The following is a 22,755-nucleotide window of genomic DNA, read 5'->3' on the forward strand; positions in this document are numbered from 1 at the left end:
GCACCTCTGATGAGCTGCAGCAAATACCAACTCTCCCTTTCTGTCTTAGATCCCGTCACAGCGACACAACAACTGTCCTGACATTCATGTGAATAACCTCCCTGGATGTGGTTGCTGGGTTTACACTCTCCTCTCATTTTGTGGCAAGAGCTTAAAGCCACTGTCATCACTTATGCACTTGAGATCAAAACTGAAACTTAAAAGTTGTTGTTTTTTTGTTTTATTCCCAATTAGCGTGGCGTAGAGAATACGTGCTCTGCTGCAGTCTTTTCTATAGGCCACAGCTAAGTCACACCAGCACGTGATACTGTAAATTGTTTTTTTTTTATTGATTGACGTTGATGATAGAGGACACACTACATAATGATAACCCATCGTGAAACAAAGTCCAAAAGTACAACTGGCTGTTATACTGTTGACAGAACAGTTTCAACCGTCTCAGTCTGTCTGTTTTGCAATGTTTCCTTGAAGATACTAGACTAGGCTGTATACTAGAGCACAGAGTCGGTACCGATGGAAGTTGGAGATCCATGCCCCACCCGGCCACGCACTACCCGTTGTACCCGTGTCAGAGTAGGCCTACCCGTTCCACCCATCTGTCTGAGTCCCTTTTATGCCCATATACTGTATGGAGATTTCTGTATCTGTCTCTCTGTGTCCCTTTATTCCTATAGTATGGAGTTCTGTGTCAGGAATGCCCAAATATGGAGTGTTGTGATGTCAGAACTGGCCAGCTCCATATATGGAGCCTGGGCAGGGGCCCTGTCCAGTGCCCGGGCTCTGGACAGAACCGCCTCTTTTGCGGTTCTGGACAACCGTGGGTCTGACTGGCTCGACACCGGGCACTGCACTCCCTGTGGGGGTGTGGAACGCGACACGCGTGTGTCGAATTTGTTCGAGTTACGTGTTTCTTTCAAAAGATTTATGTCTTTTGAGGACAAACCTCTACTATTTTGAAAAACAAAAACAAATTGTTCAACTAATCTGCATGATCTACACGTTGTGAGCTCGTAGATTTGAACTATTCAAAAATGTTTTTCAAAATAGTAAAAAAATTTATAAAGGCAAAGATGTTTAGGTATAAGGGGTAATGTAGAGTTCTGGGTAAGGCAGGTACCTGCCTATACTATACTTTACTGTCACACCCAAAATCACGTAATGGCTGCTTAAAACTCAGCTTCCCATCATTGACCTCTGTGAAGCTCAACAGCGCCACTTTGTCACCTGTTGGTACTCCAGACAGACAGACAGACAGACAGACAGACAGACAGACAGGCAGGCAGGCAGGCAGGCAGGCAGGCAGGCAGACAGACAGACAGACAGACAGACAGACAGACAGACAGACAGACAGACAGACAGACAGACAGACATTGCTGTTCCTTGGAGTGGCTGCAAATCGTTTATTTTTGCAGAATATTTGCCTTCTTGCGCTGAATGTTTGCCTATTATGACATGATGTGGTTAAGATATGGAAATCTGCTTTAAAACACAGACTTTGGAACAGATAGCCCTGAGCAGTCATGGTTTGTGTGACACGGACAGTGTCACACACAATCAAGCTTTAGTATCGCTTTCCTGTAACAATACCCCCCCCCCCCCCCTCCCCTCCCCCAGTTAGATATGTCAATGACACACAGATATGGTTCAATTGTAAGCCTGTGATGATGATGGTGATGATGATGATGATGATGATGATGATGGCACTGTCCCTATAGGACAGAGATAGCCTGTCACTTGAAGAGCACATTGTTCTGTTGAGATTAGACTCTTGACACCACAGGGCCGGCTGCATCCTGCAGTGTGACACAATGTTGTACTGTAGCTGTTATCTATTATCTCTTCTCCTGGAAGCAATCTTCAGTCTGTCTGCATTACATCTGACCTTATAATAAGGACATACTTCAACCAGGGTGGCCCTTTTAATAATAATCTGACGTCCACGACCTGAATACAATAGATGCAATGTATCTTACATGTCCTGTGTTTAGTGTCATTTGTCTTTTCTGATAACTTGAAAGTACAATCAATCGTTAACCATGTGTTTGCACAGGAGAGGGGAATGTTTGAGGGCCTTTCATTTTTTTTCTTCCTTTTTGGCAAAGTGGAACTAAATAATAATGAAGTAATAATAACACAAAGTGCTGGACATTTTAAACAAATGCAGTCTTCAAGACAAGTAATGTAGCTTTTTGAATAATGTGGCTATACTACTTATTAATTGGTCAATTTGTTCAGCTACCCTTTTTTTGTCTGGTTGCCGCCAAAGGCAACCAGACTATAGTAATTGCCATGCAGACTTTATTCTGGATACACTTTGTATTCGTTAGAAAGTTTTTAGGGTCTCTTTGACGTCATGTGGGTCAATACATCATCATCATCATCATCATCACCAGACTTTTACTTGTAATGGAGTAGTTCTACATTGCAGTATTTATACTTTTACCTACGTAAAACAATTGAGTAATTTTTCCACCACTGCTATTTCCCCCAGAATTGCACCTTTCTAGTTTCTATATCTTTGCAGATACTGGTGGCTTATACCATTGTGTTATATGTGATCTATATGTTGCTTTTTGATTTATTATTTATTACCTTGTTCAGCAGCTCTCAATTGCTTGGTGAGAGGTTCTCTCTCCTGCATGCGGTAGGAATGTGATGACACATCCATCTGTGTCTTCTATAATTATTAATAATTAGATGTTCTAGAAAATTGGCCTAAAAAAACAGGAGAGAATGCACATTCACTAATGTTACCCTAAACTGATAACTGCCACATCTGTCGACCCATTTCTCTACAAATGGCTCTATGACATGATAAGCACAGTAAACATCAGCCCATTAGATGTCAACGGTCATGCGGTCATTCATCCTTTTCCCCCTTCCTTCCGTAACCTGTGCTATATTCTTTACGGCCAATAGAGTGCACTAGAAGTCAAGAAAAAAGAAAAGTCCATGTGGATCTGCCTAATGCCGACCAGAGTGACTACAGTAATACCTGTAGGAACTTGACTTGAACTTGATTTTGAGAATGATTTACTGTAGTAAGCATTTGCATATCAGAGATAAACACTAAATGAGATATTAATAGATATACTATACTATGTATCCGGCATTGCCTGGCTATTAAAGCAATAATGTTTGTGTACATGTTCAGGAATGATTAGGCAGTGGATACCTCAAATATTATATTATGTTATTCATCCTTAAGCAAATGAGATTTCACACATGTACTGTATGCGAATTAAGCAGTACCGTTTCCATAGTGAAGAAAGCACAGCATGCCTCCCATGTATTTTCTTATTTCAATGTTTGAGGGGTGCCAGCCCCTCCTATGCACAGTCTGTCTGTCTGTCTGTCTGTCTGTCTGTCTGTCTGTCTGTCTGTCTGTCTGTCTGTCTGTCTGTCTGTCTGTCTGTCTGTCTGTCTGTCTGTCTGTCTGTCTGTCTGTCTGTCTGTCTGTACAGTATGATGATGTATGATAATAAGAGTGCCCCTCACTTCACACAAGTGTGATTTGTTTTTAAACATGCAGACTTACTTACTTACTTAATCCTCTTCGTGCTGGATATAAGGTCCAGAGCCGTAGAAGAAGAGAGTCGCGACACACACACACTTTGATCTCACCGCAAAGCGTGGCGCTATGGGCTATAGTTCCAAACATTGGAACTATCCCATTGAGATATAATGAGCACTTCCACATCCCATTATTTCAATGGGAGTCAACGCTAGTGTCGTCACTCTCATACTAGATCACGCTGATACGGTCTTCACCAATGAACGCCGATGCTGTATGTCTTTTCTTTTCTTTTCTTTTTTTCTTTTCTTTTTTTAGCTTTCGCCTTTATTTTATTTTTAATGGAGGGACAGACAGTAGGCTGACAGGAAATGGGGAGAGAGAATGGGGGGAAGACATGCAGTAAAGGCCGTCGGGATCGGGAGTCGAACCCGCGGCACATGCTGCCAGACTGGATTACCAGCCAAGGTGCCTGGACCGCTGAGCCATGGCCCAGGCCGATGCTGTCTGTCTACTGCCCAATGCTGCACTTGGCCCCAGGTCCATCCGAGTTCTTTAATTTCCTTTTCCACAGATCTTCTCCATGTCCCTTTGGGTCAGCCTCTTTGTCTCTTCCCTGGTGGTGTCCATCTCATGGCTACCCTCGGGATGGCACTTGGGTCCATTCTGAACACGTGACCAATCCAAATCCTTCTTTTGAGCGTGATGACACTTGACAGTGGGGTCAGGCCTGTGCTCCTGTAACGGTCTTCATTTGAGACTGTCATGGGCCAGAATATCCTTAATATTCCTCTAAGGCAGGGGTTTCCAAACTGTGGTGCGTGTACCCCTTGTGGTGCACGAACACCCTCTGGGGGGTGCGTGACATAATGACAATGGTAATGGCAGCAAAATCTGGTTAACCCATTTAGGCCTGACGTAAAATAAAATAAAAAAAAGTCTTCTGAAAGAATATATATTCAAAGATTTGTGCCACATTTTCACGATTTTTCTAAAAATAGCAGACCTACAAGCTCGTAGCGCGCCACTCGGTGGCGCGCTATGAGCTTGTAGATCTGCTATTTTTCAATAGCTAAATTATAACAATGTTTAAAACACCAAAAGGGGTTCCCGCCCAATGTTGCAAGGAAATGTATAGAGCAGCTGCGGGAGTGTACAGCAGCTGCATGTCTCCCAGTGCAGTGACATTCTGTGATTGTTTTGCCATAATCATATAAAAAAAAATATGTTCGGCCAAATACAACAAGACTGATCGTTGGGGGTGCGTCAGCTGGTCAGGAGGTAACAGGGGGTGCATGGCCAAAAAGGTTTGGGGTCCCAGCTCTGAGGCATCATGGCAACATGCAGACTTAAAGATGGAGTGCCGTGATATTTTTCTACCCTAAAACATGGTCTTATTGTTATTATAATTTTTTCAAAAAAGTGTACTGTATTTGTTAAAATGTTGTTTTTATGTGGGCACGCCCACCAGTTCATTAAGTATGCCTGGTTTGCCTGGTGGGTGTTGATGGGTGGTGATCCACCTGAAGTTAAGCCGCACCCACAGCTGTAGTTGTATGATAAAGGGGGAGGGGTTAGGGCGGGGAGGGGCTGATAATGTGATGTCACTACATTACTGTTTTTTTCATTGGCACGTTTGCCTGTCAAGGGTTCAGCCTCCAGGAAGAAACCCTAAATACAAAGGGAATACATAAAAAACATAAAAACGCGACTCCAGGGTGTCTAATACTGTCACCTCATAGACACATGGAAAACTGGAAAACAAAAATTGTGGCACTCCATCTTTAATTTTAGTCATGTATATCCCATTTTGGGCGGGAACCCCTTTTGGTGTTAGCATTATGTTATGCTTTAGCTATTGAAAGATAGCAGATCTACAAGCTCATAGCGCACCACCGAGTGGCACGCTACGAGCTTGTAGATCTGCTATTTTTGACAAATCGAAGAACGACTGACATAGAAACATAGCTTTTTTCAGAAAACTGTCAGGATGTAGAAGACATTTTTAGAATCTGATCTCAGATCAAAATGGGATATGGCAAGTGCTTCCTTCCTCCTGGGGGAATACAGTCCATTGGATCCTTGTCGTGAGCATTACGCTCCATTAGTCACAGCAGGTCCCATGCTTTTCATCTCTACTCTACTCCACTCCTCCACTTCATCTTCTTTAGCTCCTATCCACCTTCTCACACATTTGCTCATTGTATCACTGATGCTTTCTGGCAGGCAGTGACACTGGGCTTGCGAGGCGTTTGCAACTGTACACCACCTGGTGGGTTCACTCAGGCATTCTGTCAGATCCTTACTCTTTCCAGATTGATCATGTAATGGATAACTGCTTATAGTGATTTTATGTGGGGTATGAGGATTGTGCAATAACAGTGTATGTTACAAATTATGGAGGTTTGGAGAGAAGTATATAACCTAAGTATTCAGTAAAGGCGGTGCTGATTAAAGGTATTTTTTTTTTTGGTAGAATGGTTATACATTCTAAGCGTGCTTCTGTTTCAGGAACAATCAATCATGTTAGCCGCAATACACATCAGTGTTCAGACATGCAGAGATGCTGCCTCAAGAATCTTCTAAAAGTAAAACGGTGTCGGTGTGGCATAAACCAAAGATGATAGTATGCACATTGAGTCGTTAGTTGATTATACATGCATGTAGGCCACTGAAATATGCAGCCCTGGGGAGGCCTCACATGGTCTGGTGACTGCATGCTGGAATGACAGAATATATAAAATGCTTGTTTGCAAAAAATCCACATGCTAGAGTCGAGGAGACACATTTCTAGTTCTTTCACTAGATACTTGTACTGATCTTTTTTTGGATCTCGATGCAAGTGGAGAGATATGTTCCTAAATAGAAAGCACTCAGTACTGAGACATTTCATGAAAGTGCAATCCCTCAAACCAGCTCAAAGATATAATTTAAAAATGTTAATGAAAAAAGCGTGTGATATCTCCCATCTCCAGACGTCTCTGAAGAACATGAGGTGTTTATTGACTTCACTGAGATAGTTGTAATGTCATTGTATTGATGATAGTGTTCATTGTGATGTGTGATATCATGCTTCATCATAATTAACTGTCATAGTTAACTCTGCTATGCTTTATGTTTCGTGCTGTTTGATCTTGATCCCTATACTTGGAATATTGGATTGCTTTCATGCTGCTCATAATGCGGTAATGCTTCTGTTAATGTTTGCATAGTTTTACTCATTTGTCTGTGCATATATATAGGTATTTGGGTATATGCACTTTTATGTCTCTTAAACCTTCAACCTGCCGAGGGACATGGTGCATCTAAGAAGTTCTCATGTTTATTAATGTGCACGGTCCCCTTTTTTAAGGAATTTATGAGCGTTGTTTCAAGTAAGGATTACAACTTAACATCATCTTTTAGGATGGATTATCTGAAATAATTATGTTAAGAGGTCATATACTTGTTGTTATCAGAATCCTCTAATATAACATTATTTTCTAACTTTCTTTAAACTTGAACTTGCCTTACTCTGTGACATGACCATCTAGACAGGCCCACCACTACTAACCTTGATATCCTGCACTTTTCTTGGTATAACCCGGTTTCCCTGACCAGCAGAAAGTGCTGGTCGAATGGCCACGTTTTACAATTATATCAGTCGAACGGCCGCATTTTACAATTCTATCAATTGAACGTCCGCGTTTTACAATTCTGTCAGTCGAACGGCCGCGTTTTACAATTATATCTGTTCAACGGCCGCGTTTTACAATTCTATCAATTGAACGGCCGCGTTTTACAATTCTATCAGTCAGACCGCCGCGTTTTACAATTCTATTAGTCGAACGGCCGCGTTTTTCAATTCTATCAATTGAACGGCCGCATTTTACAATTCTATCAGTCGAACGGACAAGACATACAAGGAACATGGTACACAAAAACAAAACAAAAAACAACAACAACATCCATGACAAAACAAAACAATAACACATACCCACCCACCCACCCGCTAGCCCTGAGGGGAGAATAGACTTATAGAAAAATGTACGATAATAAACAATACTTACAAAAAATAATTGGGAAAGAAACTTGTAGGCAAGAGATGACCATATAAAAGAAGCCAAGGAAGAGAGGGAGACTAATCAATTGCAGTTAAAGAATTAATATATAAAAGAAAAGGATCCCAGGTTCTAGAGAAGTTATTCAATGAGCCTCTAGTTGAGAATAAAAACAATTCTAGGTGAATAAAGGATGACAGCTCTTTTAGCCAGGAGGTCGTGGCAGGGGGGTTAGGATTTTTCCATTGAAGCAAAATGCGGTGCCTCGCTATGAGGGAGGCGAAGGGAACTGAATCTGCCTGACACCTACTGAATCTGCCCACCACAGGAGACACACCGAAAATAGCAACTAGGGGACACGGAGGTACAGGAAAACCAAAGACTGCGGAGAGAGTATCAAAAAAGTGTTTCCAAAAATGAAAAAGTTTTGGGCAGGAGTAGAAAGTGTGTGTATAGTCTGCAGGTGAAAGACACCTGGTACAGGAGTCATTAGTGTTTGGAAACATTCTGCTCAACCTAGTGTAGTGTAGTGTGTCCTATGGACCACTTTGAATTGGATAAGACACATACGGGCACATAAACAAGACGAGTTTATTCTAGATAGCGCTTCCTTCCACAAATCCTCGGATAGCTCCGTCCCAAGTTCCCTCTCCCATGTATACCTCACACCGATTGTGTTAAATGGGGGACCGTAGCCTAATTCAGGTCAAAGCTGGGGTCCTTGAAATTTAACTGGCTGAGAATCAGTGCTAGAGCTGTAAAAATCTTCTCTTATGGGGGTCCCTGGTATATCTTTTCAAATGGGGGTCCACAGGCTAATTAGTGTCAATTTGGGGGTCCTTGACATGAAAAGGTTTGAGAACCACTGCACTAAGTACGCTACTCTGACAACGGGTATTGCATAACCTGAGGGCCATGCGTTCCCAATTGCCCTCATTTTTGATTGATTGATTGAAATATTTATTAACACTTTGCAGAATTACAGTACATTTCGAGCACAAACTCAATACAAAGGCTGTTAACTGTGAGTGGACGACCCAATTAAGCATTACACTTGTTTCCAACAGGGTCCACCATGTTCAATTCATCAAAACATTTAGAGACGTACAAATAGACACTTCTATATAGACAAAGAACAGAACAGGAATTCATCATAATGGAGGTAAAAGGGAAAAGAAACATATACAGTGAGGGAAAAAAGGGGGGGGACGGTGGGGGGGGATTCACGTTCAGCTCCGTTCCTTTTTTGTTTGCCTTGGAGGAGCTGAGTTGGGTCCCCAAGTCGGCTCCGTGGCCGTACCTTGAGTTGGCTGTGTGGCCGTGACCGTCTCTTGTGTTGTCCTTGCGTTGGGTCCCCAAGTCTGCTCCGTGGCCATACCTTGAGTTGGCTGTGTGGCCGCGACCGTCTCTTGTATTTACAGTATAGAGCGTCGCAGTCCCGCCCCTGACGAGAGGCCCGCAAAAGAGTTCCCCGTTCATTTTCCCCGTAGGCTTTTCAAAAAGTATTTATTTAAAGACGTTTACGCAGCGGACAACGCCAACTCGGCTCGTGACAAATCATGACAATAAACACCGATCAAATAATTAGAAGAAAAAAAGGCATGGTACAACACTTTTTGTTTTGTTATTCTTCTTACTAATTATTTGATCTGCCCCAAAATGTTGTGTTTATTGTCATGATTTGTCACGAGCCGAGTTGGCTCTGTCCGTCACGTAAACGTTTTTAAATCAATACTTTTTTAAACGTCTATGGCAGGGGTGCACACACTTTTTGACTTGAGAGCTACTTTCAAAATGACCAGCTCGGCAAGATCTACCCACCAAATCAATTATTATACCATTGCTGAAAATAGTTTAAATATGTACCTGAGGGGGCTTCGGAATAGTAGAGTTCGTGTTACATTCTGTACAGTATAAGACAAATGCACTTGGAATGGGAAATAGAGGGGGAGAATTTTTTTTTTTTTTTACCTTTTGGGCACCCCTGTTCTAGCGGCTAGAAGGTCCAGGGAAAGTCCTACATTGTAGGACTAGTAGCAGATGCCTGATGAAGGTCTGACGACCGAAACGTTGCAATAAAAACCAACCTAAGTGAAGACAGTGTGCGGGATTCTCTTTTTTCTACCTATCAGGACTAGTAGCATGCCAAAGTTTGTGCTATTTCTATTGAGAATGCATTGGGCGTTTAAGTTAAATAACTCAGAAACTACAAATCATTTCAAAGTAAAAAGTTCCAGCATTTGTCTTCACAGTAAGCTGAATTATAAAATGTGTGAATGGAGTTTCTAGGTGAACGTGATTTTTTACGTGCCATTGAGCCCCATTATAAATTTATCAAATTTGAAAGCACTATATTTCTAAAACTATGAAACATTTCAAAGATTCCATTTCAGGCAAACATGTCCACTGTAAGATGAACCTAAATAGGTTTGAATGGGGTTTCTATAGGTGTAAGTATGTAGGACTAGTAGCATGCCAAAGTTTGTGCTATTGCCATTGAGAATGCATTGGGCGTTTAGGTTAAATAACTCAGAAACTACAAATCATTATAAAAGTAAAAAGTTCCAGCATGTGTCTCCACAGTAAGCTGAATTATAAAATGTGTGAATAGAGTTTCTAGGTGAAAGTAATTTTTTGACGTGCCATAGAGCTGCCATTGAGCCCCATTATAAATCTCTCAAATTTGAAAGCACTATATTTCTAAAACTATGAAACATTTCAAAGATTTCTTTTCAGGCAAACATGTCCACCGTAAGATGAACCTAAAAAGGTTTGAATGGGGTTTCTAGGTGTAAGTATGTAGGACTAGTAGCATGCCAAAGTTTGTGCTATTGCCATTGAGAATGCATTGGGCGTTTAAGTTAAATACGGGGAGGAAATATGACAGCAAAACTGCCTGTCATATTTTCTCCCTATTCCAAAGCCCCCCCAGGTACATTATATATTTAAACTATTTTCAGCAATGGTACACTTATTTTTTCAGTGGGTAGATCTTGTTGAGCTGGTCATTTTGAAAGTAGATCTCACGTCATAAATGTGTGGGCACCCCTGCGCTAGAAGGTCCAGGGAAAGGCCTACATACTCTCCAAGAGTTGGGAAAGAACATATCAAGAGAGTGGAGTGGTAGGCCCTTGGATTGACCAGTGGATGCAATGTACCCCACTTTGAGGTGTCACGTCTTAGGCCTAGATTTAGGGTAGGGTTCCCAGATTGTAAAATGTTGTTCCTCCATCTTGGGAGAGTATATGTAGGCCTTTCACTGGACCTCCTAGCCACTAAGATGACCACAGGCCCACCACTTAAAGACCACATGTTAGGGTGCCCAAATCTGAAGTTAGGTGGTCAAATTACCTGAAACTGAAGCAATTCAGTAAAGGTCAACGCTTCCTCATGGGGTCATTTTAGGGCCTAGGACCTCCAGTAAAGGGTAAAATACTCTTCTTGGTTGTGGGAACAACATATCCAACGATGAGGACCCCATGCCCAAAGATGTCCCCCTTGCAACTGTTTCAACTTTGGTTCAGCCTACATGTAAAAGTGCCCAAAGTTGAAGGGCAGAGCTTCAACTTCAGCTACCCAGTACCTAAGGTTGAAGCCCTTCAACTTTGGGCAGATCTACAAGCTCGTAGTGCGGCACCAAGTGCCACGCTACGAGCTTGTAGATCTGCTATTTTTCAGTGGGGTACATTTAATCACTGGTCCTGGGTCAATCCAAGGGCCTACCACTCCACTCTCTTGATATGTTGTTCCCCAACTCTTGGAGAGTATTTAGGCCTTTTACTGGAGGTTCCAGCCCCTAAAATGACCCCAGGAGGAAGTGTTGGCCTTTACTGAATTGCTTCAGTTTGAGTTCAATTGAGCACCTAAATTCAGATTTGGGCACCGTAGCATGTGGTTTTTAAGTGGTGGGCCTCGGGTCATCCTAAGGGCTAGATTCTAGCCCCTAGGATGACCCGGAAGAGAATTCCCCGTTCATTTTCCCCATAGACTCTATGGGGAAAATTAACGGGGAATTCTCTTCCGGGTCTCTCGTCGCATGACAACGAGAGACCCGCTCTATAGAGGCATATTTCAGTTGAGCACAGCTGAGTTCTGCTTTATTGTGATATGAACATGGCTAGAAAACCTATTTTGAATTTTTGATCAGTGAAAATGCTTGGCTGGAACTACAGTACATGTACAGGTCATGTATAACAGTCAAGCCATATAGTAGAGGAGCATAGGGAGAGATAATGGTGATTTTGCGCTTATTTGTCTAAAAGTGCCACATTTTGCTCTAATGATTTAGCTAGGGCACCCGTGCCGCTGACTTTCGGGGTCGCCACAGCGGCCAAATCCATATGGCCACCATTAACAACCTATAAGGCAACATTTTCTAAATGTCATTATGCTTTAAGTAGCATGTGACGTGTCAAACTAGGGGGTTTTCATGATTCTGAATCCATACCCGGCCATATCAGTCATCATAAATGTGATGAGGTCATGGCCGAAATTAGCCCAAGGAGTGTTTTTCGTGCAAAATTAATGCTTGGAATTGATTCAGAATCACGAAAGCCCACATGTCACATGCTACTTAAAGCATAATGAAATTTAGAAAATGTTTCCTTATAGGTTGTTGGTGATCATATGGATTTGGCGGCTGTGGCGACCTCGGGTGCCCTAGCTAAATCATTAGAGCATGCCCTGGGCTACATCTGTGCAAAATGTAGCATTTTAGACGACTTAGCGCACAATATCCCCATGCTCCTCAAATTGGTATCTGTTCTTTAGAGAGAATGGTGTCTACAGTAAGGCTCAGACAATGCACATTTACCAAGCTGGTAACTGTTGTGAGTGATTGACACAGACATAATTGTTTTGTCACTGTCAGTCATCAAAAAGTGCATTTTATCACTTGTGTGAACAAAAAAAACAGCGTGAACAAAAAAAAAACAGCTTCATAAAATAGTCATCTCATGGATAAGTGCTATAGGCTAATTATTGGGCCAGACAGCAAAACCGTGTTGACAGTTATATCTGTTTTAACACCAGGTTGCTTCGTGACATAAAAAAAATAATTGTTTGTTGCAAAAAAATAGATTAGATTCCGCGCTACAGCCTGATTAGGCAAACCTCTGCGGGTACCTGGATGGGTCCTAGCAGCGTATAGTCTACCCATCAGTCTCTCACACACTGCAGCCCACTAACAAGACCTTAATGAGCGGCCTACACACTTCTCCCTCTCCGGTGTCAACCCACTCACAAGACAAACAGGCAGAGGGAGAATCGGGGGTGGTGTATATATTAAGTGGACTGGGTCGTGGTCGTTAACCAGATATGACTCCAGGCTAGCTCTGCTGGATGAAAGTCATTAACACCCTGCATGCTAATGAGACAGCATGCTGCCTGTTATCACAGCCACAGATGAGAGAGCGGTGGCCTGACTGGCAGGCATTTGAGCAGGATATAGAGGGGGGAGAGGAGTCTCATTACATGCGTGCAGGTGAAGCCCAGTGCAGGTAAAAGATTACATCTGTTAAACCATTTAGGCCTGACGTCGAAATTTAAAAAAAAATATTTTTTGCATTTAAATTCTATATCAGTGGTTCTCAATATTTCATGTCAAGGACCCCAAAAAATTGATGTAATATGCCGCCGACCCCCATCTGAAAATATGTTGTTCCAGGGACCTCCCCAGAAGCAAAGATTTGAATTAAAAACTGAAACTGTGAAATTTGAAGATTTGAGATTTTCACGATTTTACAAAAATAGCAGACCTACAAGCTTGTGGCACTCGGTGCCGCGCTATGAGCTTATAGATGTGCTATTTTTCAATAGTTAAACATCCATCCCCCAAATAATCATGTATGATTTTCAGCAGTGTTTTATTTTTTCCTCAGAGCACATTTAATTGGTCGATGCCAAATTAAAACAGTTAAGCACTGACGGCTGTTAGACATGCAAGCTATGTTTTGTTGTTTTGTTGTTTTAATAAATGTAATATCAAAGTCCGTCTTCGGAAGGCCCCCTAATCAGTTAGTTATGAATGCTATGATAGGGCCCGCCCCCAATTTGGTGAATCTAATTACAGGAAAATGCTATGGAGTATGTGATGGTGCGTTCAAGTTGCCTTGTTTACTAGTAATCTCCGCCACTTGCTTTCTTTCAAGATGTGTTAAAGAGTACCGATTTGTTCGGTTTTAAGTGAATCGGTACGCGGTAGTGCCAACACGATTGGGTCGGTACCATTAAAAGTAACAAATTCTTACCGCACTACCCAAGTCGTGATACTAATATGCTGATTTGATGCCAGGATCGAACTCAGAACCCTTGTGGTCTAAAGGTGAGGGACACTGACAGCTACAATCAATCTTCTATTGAAAGGCGCTCATTCCCAGCAGGCCCCCAGCACTAGGGTTCCCCCGGAACCAAATATGGATTTGTCTTGACCAAATATGGAGTACTGAGGTCATAACATCTCAGCCATAATGCCAGGTCAGAACTGATGTGTCACTGCCAATATAAAATACTTGTTCACCTTCGAATCATTTCACTCTGCACAGAACTTCTTCGGAGTAAGGTTCACAAGTATTAAGTAAAATCATCCGAGATGTCTGCAACAAGAGCTATTGGCATTGACCTGGGAACCACCTACTCGTGTGTGGGTGTTTTCCAGCATGGCAAAGTTGAAATCATTGCCAACGACCAGGGCAACAGGACCACCCCCAGCTATGTGGCTTTCACCGACACAGAGAGACTCGTCGGAGACGCAGCCAAGAACCAGGTGGCTATGAACCCGACCAACACCGTGTTCGATGCCAAACGACTGATTGGCAGAAAGTTTGACGACGCCGTGGTGCAAGCAGACATGAAGCATTGGCCCTTTACAGTACTGGGTGACGGAGGAAAGCCCAAAATCCAGGTGGAATACAAGGGGGAGAGCAAATCCTTCAACCCGGAGGAGATCTCCTCCATGGTCCTGGTGAAAATGAAAGAGATCGCTGAGGCCTACCTGGGCACCAAGGTGACCAATGCCGTCGTCACAGTCCCGGCTTACTTCAACGACTCACAGAGGCAGGCTACGAAGGATGCTGGCGTCATTGCGGGGCTGAACATATTGAGAATAGTCAACGAGCCGACTGCAGCTGCGATCGCATACGGACTCGACAAAGTCAAGTCTGCAGGCGAACGCAACGTCCTAATCTTTGACCTGGGTGGGGGCACGTTCGATGTGTCCATTCTGACGATCGAAGACGGCATCTTTGAAGTCAAGTCCACGGCTGGGGACACTCACCTGGGCGGAGAGGACTTTGACAACCGTGTGGTCAACCACTTCATGGAGGAGTTCAAGAGGAAACACAAGAGGGACATCAGCCAGAACAAAAGGGCTCTGAGGAGGCTGCGCACAGCTTGTGAGAGGGCTAAGAGAACGCTGTCCTCCAGCTCCCAGGCTAGCATCGAGATTGACTCTCTTGCTGAGGGCATCGACTTCTACACTTCCATCACCAGAGCTCGCTTTGAGGAGCTGTGCTCTGACCTCTTCAGGGGCACGTTAGAGCCTGTGGAAAAAGCCCTTAGAGATGCCAAAATGGACAAGGGAAACGTTCATGACATTGTCCTGGTCGGAGGCTCCACCAGAATCCCCAAAATACAGAAACTCCTGCAGGATTTGTTCAACGGCAGGGAGCTGAACAAGAGCATCAACCCGGATGAGGCGGTGGCTTATGGAGCTGCGGTACAAGCTGCTATTCTGTCGGGCGATGATTCAGAAAACGTTAAGGACCTGCTGCTGCTCGACGTGGCACCTTTGTCCCTGGGCATTGAGACAGCTGGAGGAGTTATGACGTCTCTCATTAAACGGAACACCACCATCCCCACTAAACAAACCCAGGCCTTCAGCACGTACTCCGACAACCAGCCGGGGGTCCTCATCCAGGTCTATGAAGGAGAGAGAGCCATGACCAAGGACAACAACATGTTGGGTAAGTTTGAGCTGTCGGGTATCCCACCCGCTCCCAGAGGGGTCCCTCAGATCGAGGTTACCTTTGACATCGACGCCAACGGCATCTTGAACGTGTCCGCGGTGGATAAGAGTTCGGGCAAGCAGAACATGATCACCATCACCAACGACAAGGGCCGGCTCAGCAAGGAAGAGATCGAGAGGATGGTGCAGGACGCTGACAACTACAAAGCCGAAGACGACCTCCAGAGGGACAAGGTCACCGCCAGGAACTCGCTGGAATCGTACGCCTACAGGATGAAGAGCAGCGTGCAGGGTGACGACATGAAGGGAAAGATCAGTGACGAGGAGCAGAAGAAGGTGGTAGAACAGTGTGACCAGGCCATCGCCTGGATGGACAGCAACCAGTTAGCTGACAAAGAGGAGTACGAGCATCAGCTCAAAGAGCTGCAGAAAGTGTGTGACCCTGTTATGAAGTCATACGCAGGAGGAATGCCTTTTGGAATGTCAGCTGATGGAATGCCAGGCGGCTGCGGAGACGAGGCACAAGGGAGCACAGAGGAGTCAATGGACTCGATGGGGGTCGACTAAAATAAGCCTAATGTGAAGTCATTATGGGGTTAGCAGCACCCCTCGAAAAACTATAGAATGCCCTTTATATTATTTATATTTTTGTTTGGTTGAATGTGAACATTCACTACATTACATCTCACTAGATTTCTCAGTATCCTACAAATTTGGAGGAAGTAAAAAAAATCATTATGAAAGTAAGTTTGTTTAATTAAAAAGAAAACAAACAAAAAACAGCTTTCTAATTATAAAGAAAACAAACAAAAACAGCTTTCTACTGGGCAGGCAAAAAACAAAACAAAAACGAAATCATAAAAAAGAAACAGAAAAAGACTATTTCAGAAAACAAAAAGTGCTGTTGCCTTTGCCAGGTACAGTACATAATGTTCAGGGCTTGGCAAAGGTACTGTGAAAAAAAAATCTAAAACGGTTAGTCCCAATACTTAATTCTGATTAGACCACGTAGATATCACGATAATCTACACAGTTTATGCTGTCGCCTCACAGCTAGAAGGTCCTGGGTTCCATTCCCGCTGGGGGCGATGTGGGTGCTAGGGGTGTGTTCCCTCCTCCGCGTCATCAGTGCCCATACCCAAGGTGGGGTTGGCGAAAGGGCCTTTCTGTGTGGAGTTTGCATGTTCTCCCCGTGTCCCCTAGGGTAGGTACCCTCACAAAAACAGAGACCAGTAATCCTGGTCTCTAAAACTACCTCCCCCTGGCCAGCCGGGGCGCCTGATGGAAGGGAAAGGAACTGGTCGGAATAACGTGTTCCTTCCACGCGCTACGTCCGGCCAGGGAATTTCCCCCCTGTCAGGTGAAAAGAAGCAGCTTGGACTCCTCATGCATAGAAGGAGGCATGAGGTCAGTCCGCTGCCCCCCCAGGTTGGCAGAGGTGTAGCGCCCAGGATTACATTAGATAATTGGCACTGGGTGAAAAAACTGGGTTGCAAAATCGTGGGATAAAAAAAAGAAAAAAAAATCTACACAGTTTATATCAATCCCAGGTGTGTTACATTGCTCCCGCAACTCTGTAGCTATAGATAGATAGATAGATAGATTGATAGATTGATAGGATAGATAGATAGATAGATAGATAGATAGATAGATAGATAGATAGATAGACGGTGGTTGGGAAAACTACAACATGATGTCACGCTGCGGTGATAAGCGACTCACCCGAACACATCGCTCTGTTTTTACTAAGCACATTTTTGGTGCTTTTGCTGCCAGCATTTTTAAGGGGTGCTAGCCCCTTCTATAAACAGCGTTTGTCCCCACACGTAAGAGAATTCCGGTCAAATGTCTGCAAAATGTTGTCCCCGCCCGTCTCATGTTTTGCCATTGACAATGAACAGAGAAATGCTAAATATGACGTAAATTAAACATCAAAACATTATGCGCCATTGACATTGAAGGGAAAATATGTAATACGTCATATGTAAACGAGCAAATCAGCTAACCAATCACATATTGGTGGGAGCGCTTGGCCAATAAGGAACCACCTTATGTACCTTACTTAGCAAAGTCAAATGTCCACTAACATAAATTGATGTACGATAACAAGAGCGCCTCTCATTTCACACGGGTGTGATTGTTTTACTCATCTTTTGAGATCCACAGATTGTTTTATCTTCCGTGTAAACAAAGGATGACACGTTAAATGACTTATATATATTCTTTCACAACGAACGTTTTTAGCTCTTATCTTTGCTTCTGGTGGTTTGAGGAACGGAATGTTTTCAGATGGGGGTCCACGGCCAAATGCATACAATTCTGGGGGTACTTGACATGAAAACGTTTGAGAACCACTGACAGAAAATTGTTTAGAGCAGTGGTTTTAAACCCTTTTCAAATCAAGGCCCTTTATTTATTCTGCATTTGAGCCATTTGATGACATTTAGCCTCTCAGACCAAAAACTGTATTAATTCTTAATAATAATAATAATAATCATAAGCACTTTTCTATGCACTACATGCCACTCAAAGCGCTTTATAATGGTCCATTACGACTTAGACACAACCGTAATTGAATTCCCACTGCAGCTACACCCAAATATGGCGTGTTGTCACGACACCATATGCGGGCATTCTTTGACTGCCCATATACAGGCATATACTGATGACATCAGGGATCTCCATATATGGGCACACAAACCATACATACAGTTAGATGAGTTGTTTTGGATTTATCCCAAAAAGTGTTGATGAACGTGTTCCCTGGTGCCCAATCGCACACCGGACCGGCATATCGGACAGATCTTTTTAACCCCTTTTCTCCCAAATTTAGACATTGCCCTGGGCACAGCCATAGCTGAGGTGTCACATTAAGCACAGCTTGACACCTCAGCATTGATTGCCTACAGGGCACCACTCCACGGATTCGTCTATAGACGCTTGACGAAGGCGCGGATACACCACGGTGGATAAGAAGTACCCACAAATCAGGCACTTTATCACTGCACCACTTTTCTATAGCCTATACTTACTATCTGCGTTCCTATAATGTCCTGTTTATGAATTGAAGCATGCATTGGGCACTCAAACAATTCAAAAAGGCCCCCCAAAAAGATAAATAGATAGATAGATAGATAGATAGATAGATAGATAGATAGATTGCGGTGGTTGGGAAAACTACAACATGATGTCACGCCGTGGTGATAAGTGACTCACCTGAACACATCGCTCTGTTTTTACTAAGCACATTTTTGGTGCTTTTGCTGCCAGCATTTTTAAGGGGTGCTAGCCCCTTCTATAAACAGCTTTTGTCCCCACACGTAAGAGAATTCCGGTCAAATGTCTGCAAATTTTTGTCCCCGCCCGTCTCAAGTTTTGCCATTGACAATGAATGGAGTAATGACGTCAGAATTCTGCTAAATATGACGTAAATTAAACATCAAAACATTATGCGCCATTGACATTGAAGGGAAAATATGTAATACGTCATATGTAAACAAGCAAATCAGCTAAACAATCACAGGCATTCTGATTGGCCAATGCATGAGATGAGATGATTCATGGTGATGTATGATGATAAGAGCTGATAATTCTGCTAAGTATGATGTAAATTAAACATCAAAACATTAAATGCCATTGACATTGAAGGGAAAACTTACGTCATATGTAAACGAGCAAATCGGCTAACCAATCACATATTGGTGGGAGAGCTTGGTCAATAAGGGACCACCTTATGTACCTTACTTAGCAAAGTCAAATGTCTAACATAAATTGATGTACGATAACAAGAGCGCCTCTCATTTCACACGGGTGTGATTTCTTTACTCATCTTTTGAGATCCACAGATTGCTTTATCTTCCGTGTAAACAAAGGATGTCCCGTTAAATTACTTATATATTCTTTCACAACAAACATTTTTAACTCTTATCTTTGCTTCTGGGGGTTCGAGGAACGGAATGTTTTCAGATGGGGGTCAAAATGCATATAATTCTGGGGGTACTTGACATGAAAACGTTTGAGAACCACTGACATAGAAAACTGTTTAGAGCAGTGGTTTAAACCCTTTTCAAATCAAGGCCCTTTCTTTATTCTGCATTTGAGCCATTTGATGACATTTAGCCTCTCAGACCAAAAACTGTATTAATTCTTATTAATAATCATAATCATAATAATAATGTCATGATAATAATATAAATAATAATGTATTGCATTTTTATAGCACTTTTCTATGCACTACGTGCCACTCAAAGTGCTTTATAATGGTCCATTACTAGACACAACCGTAATAGAATTCCCACTGCAGCTACACCCAAATATGGCGTGTTGTCACGACACCATATGTGGGCATTTTTTGACTGCCCATATACAGGCATATGCTGATGACATCAGGGATCTCCATATATGGGCACACAAACGATACATACAGTTAGATGAGTTGTTTTGGATTCATCCCAACAAATGTTGATGAACGTGTGTTCCCTGGTGCCTCTGATACGCCCAATCGCACACCGGACCGGCATATCGGACAGATCTTTTTAACCCCTTTTCTCTCCAATTTAGACATTGCCCTGGGCACAGACAGCCATAGCTGAGGTGTCACTTTAAGCACAGCTTGACACCTCAGCTTGACACCTAGACGCTTGGCGAAGGCGCGGATACACCACGGTGGATAAGAAGTACCCACAAATCAGGCACTTTATCACTGCACCACCACCCGAGAGACCACTTTTCTATAGCCTACTTACTATAATGCGTTCCTCTAATGTCCTGTTTATGAATTGAAGCATGCATTGGGGCACTCAAACAATTCAAAAAGGACCCCCAAAAAGAACTCAAAAATACTGCTGATATACTGTAGGTTACCAAATTAAAGGGACATGCTTTACAGGACAATAACACGTTGTGTAGTAGTAGCCTAGGCCAGTGGTTCTCAAACTTTTTCGTGTCAAATACCCCCAAATCAACATTTATTAGGCCACAGACCCCCCATTTGAAAACATACTGTATGCCAGTGACCCCGATAAGGGAGGATTTTTACGGCTCTAGCAGTGATTCCGAAATATATTCATTTCATGGACCCCCAAATTCACACGCATTATGCTACGGACCCCCGATTTAATGGCATTTCTATCTCTGGTACCCCCATTTATATTGTAATACCACCGTTAATTTAACTCAGAGAGTGTACAAATGGATCCAAATGGATCCGTTAGGGTCCATTTGGTTCCATTTGTACATTCTTTGAGTTACAGACCCACAAGGGTCCATTTGGTTCCTTATATCTCTAATTGACCTCAAGTACCCCTAAGGGTTCCACTTTGGGAACCCATGGCCTAGGCTCGTATGTGCCCTGATACACGGTAGCCTACGTAGACCACAAAAGCTACACCGAGGTTGTACACTGATCATAGCGAACTGCGCATCTCAGGTGACTCTGACACCCCACAAGTAGACTGTGTGGGGTTGTTGTCGATGGCTGATTTAAGCAGTCAGTCCAGAGGTTATCGCCATGTTGGCTGGTGGTGGTGGACATTTGTGTCAACATTCCATTTTTGCCACGGACATACAAAATGAGCGCACAATAATATGACCAGAAAGAAACCCATAAATAGATAGCCCTGAATGACCTTAACAGGTCTGTAACTCTGAGAGTTAAGCGGCTCTTTGCAAATAAAACATTTGAGAACCACTATAGTAGGCTATACTATAGTGGACTCCAAATGTGCCATAGTGTCATAATAAATAATGGCCATTCTTATTCTGGAGAAAACCTGGAGACTTGACATTCAGTGAGTGGGTGTTATGATGAAAAGTAGAACTTTATAATGGTGTGTAAAACAGAACATCTAAAATGTGCCACGGACAAGACGAGGTGACCCCTGAGGCAGTCACACTGGGCCCTGCATTCAGACATAATCATGACAATGTGTAGTTAAATATAATTTCAATAATTCAGAATCCAGCCATACAGTTAAGTTTTGCTAAAATAAATAAATAATATGTTTTGCTTTTTTGTATTGCTATTTTTGCATTGTAAGTTTATAATTGTACTTTGACCCCTGGAAGAATAGTCTCTACTGAAGCAGTGACCAATGGGGCTCTAATATAAACAGTATGAAGTAATACTCAAATAAGAGGAATAATGAATGACTAATACTTTGATATAATATTAAAGGACCACTTCACCACTTTTCAACGTATCTTCATATAAATGGTCTTCACTAATGTTCATGATAAAATACAGTAGGAAACAATTGTGCTATTTTATCATGATTATTAGTGAGGTTATATGAAGATAGGTTGAGAAGTGGTCCTTTAAATAAATAATTAAGCAGCAATGTAATAAATGGAACCTTTACATTACATAGGGTTTAAGTAGCCTCGGTCCCAGGCTTACTCATCTGCGAAGAGAAAAGCCTGGTCACAACCTAAGGTAGAGATAAAAGCCTGGTCACAACCTAAGGTAGAGATAAAAGCCTGGTCACAACCTAAGGTAGAGAGAAAAGCCTGGTCACAACCTAAGGTAGAGAGAAAAGCCTGGTCACAACCTAAGACAGAGAGAAAAGCCTGGTCACAACCTAAGGTAGAGAGAAAAGCCTGGTCACAACCTAAGACAGAGAGAAAAGCCTGGTCACAACCTAAGGTAGAGAGAAAAGCCTGGTCACAACCTAAGACAGAGAGAAAAGCCTGGTCACAACCTAAGACAGAGAGAAAAGCCTGGTCACAACCTAAGACAGAGAGAAAGGCCTGGTCACAACCTAAGACAGAGAGAAAAGCCTGGTCACAACCTAAGGCAGAGAGAAAAGCCTGGTCACAACCTAAGGCAGAGAGAAAAGCCTGGTCACAACCTAAGACAGAGAGAAAAGCCTGGTCACAACCTAAGACAGAGAGAAAAGCCTGGTCACAACCTAAGACAGAGAGAAAAGCCTGGACACAACCTAAGACGCTATCGGCGGAAGTGTCGGTCCGGAACATCCGACAAATGTATTTCCCCCGGATACGATATTATTCCGACCAATCACAACACTTGTTTCATTCACGGAGAATGTAAACTGATTTGTAAAGCATCAACATAATTTCCTTGAGCAGTACTATACCGCCAAAGTCCACAACTTCCGCCCAAAACAAATGATAGCCTCTACAGCTTAGGTCTTGCCCAGCGTGGGGTTTAAGTATAGTTAAGGACAGGTCACACACAGACAGGTATGCATATAAAACAAGACTGTTGCACAGACCTC

At 42.9% G+C, this 22,755-nt stretch overlaps 1 protein-coding gene across 1 annotated transcript; it reads left to right on the forward strand.

Annotated features, from left to right (window-relative positions):
• Positions 1-14,143: 14,143 nt before the first annotated feature.
• On the forward strand, positions 14,144-16,084 carry LOC306919616 (heat shock 70 kDa protein-like; the record flags this gene model as incomplete). The annotated part of the gene is made up of 1 exon (XM_079496197.1): positions 14,144-16,084. One exon carries the CDS (start codon positions 14,144-14,146, stop codon positions 16,082-16,084), a length of 1,941 nt encoding a protein of 646 aa, XP_079352323.1.
• Positions 16,085-22,755: the final 6,671 nt, after the last annotated feature.

This window comes from Electrona antarctica (assembly GCF_951216825.1).
Source record: "Electrona antarctica genome assembly, chromosome: 3".
In the NCBI taxonomy this organism is placed as follows: domain Eukaryota; kingdom Metazoa; phylum Chordata; class Actinopteri; order Myctophiformes; family Myctophidae; genus Electrona; species Electrona antarctica.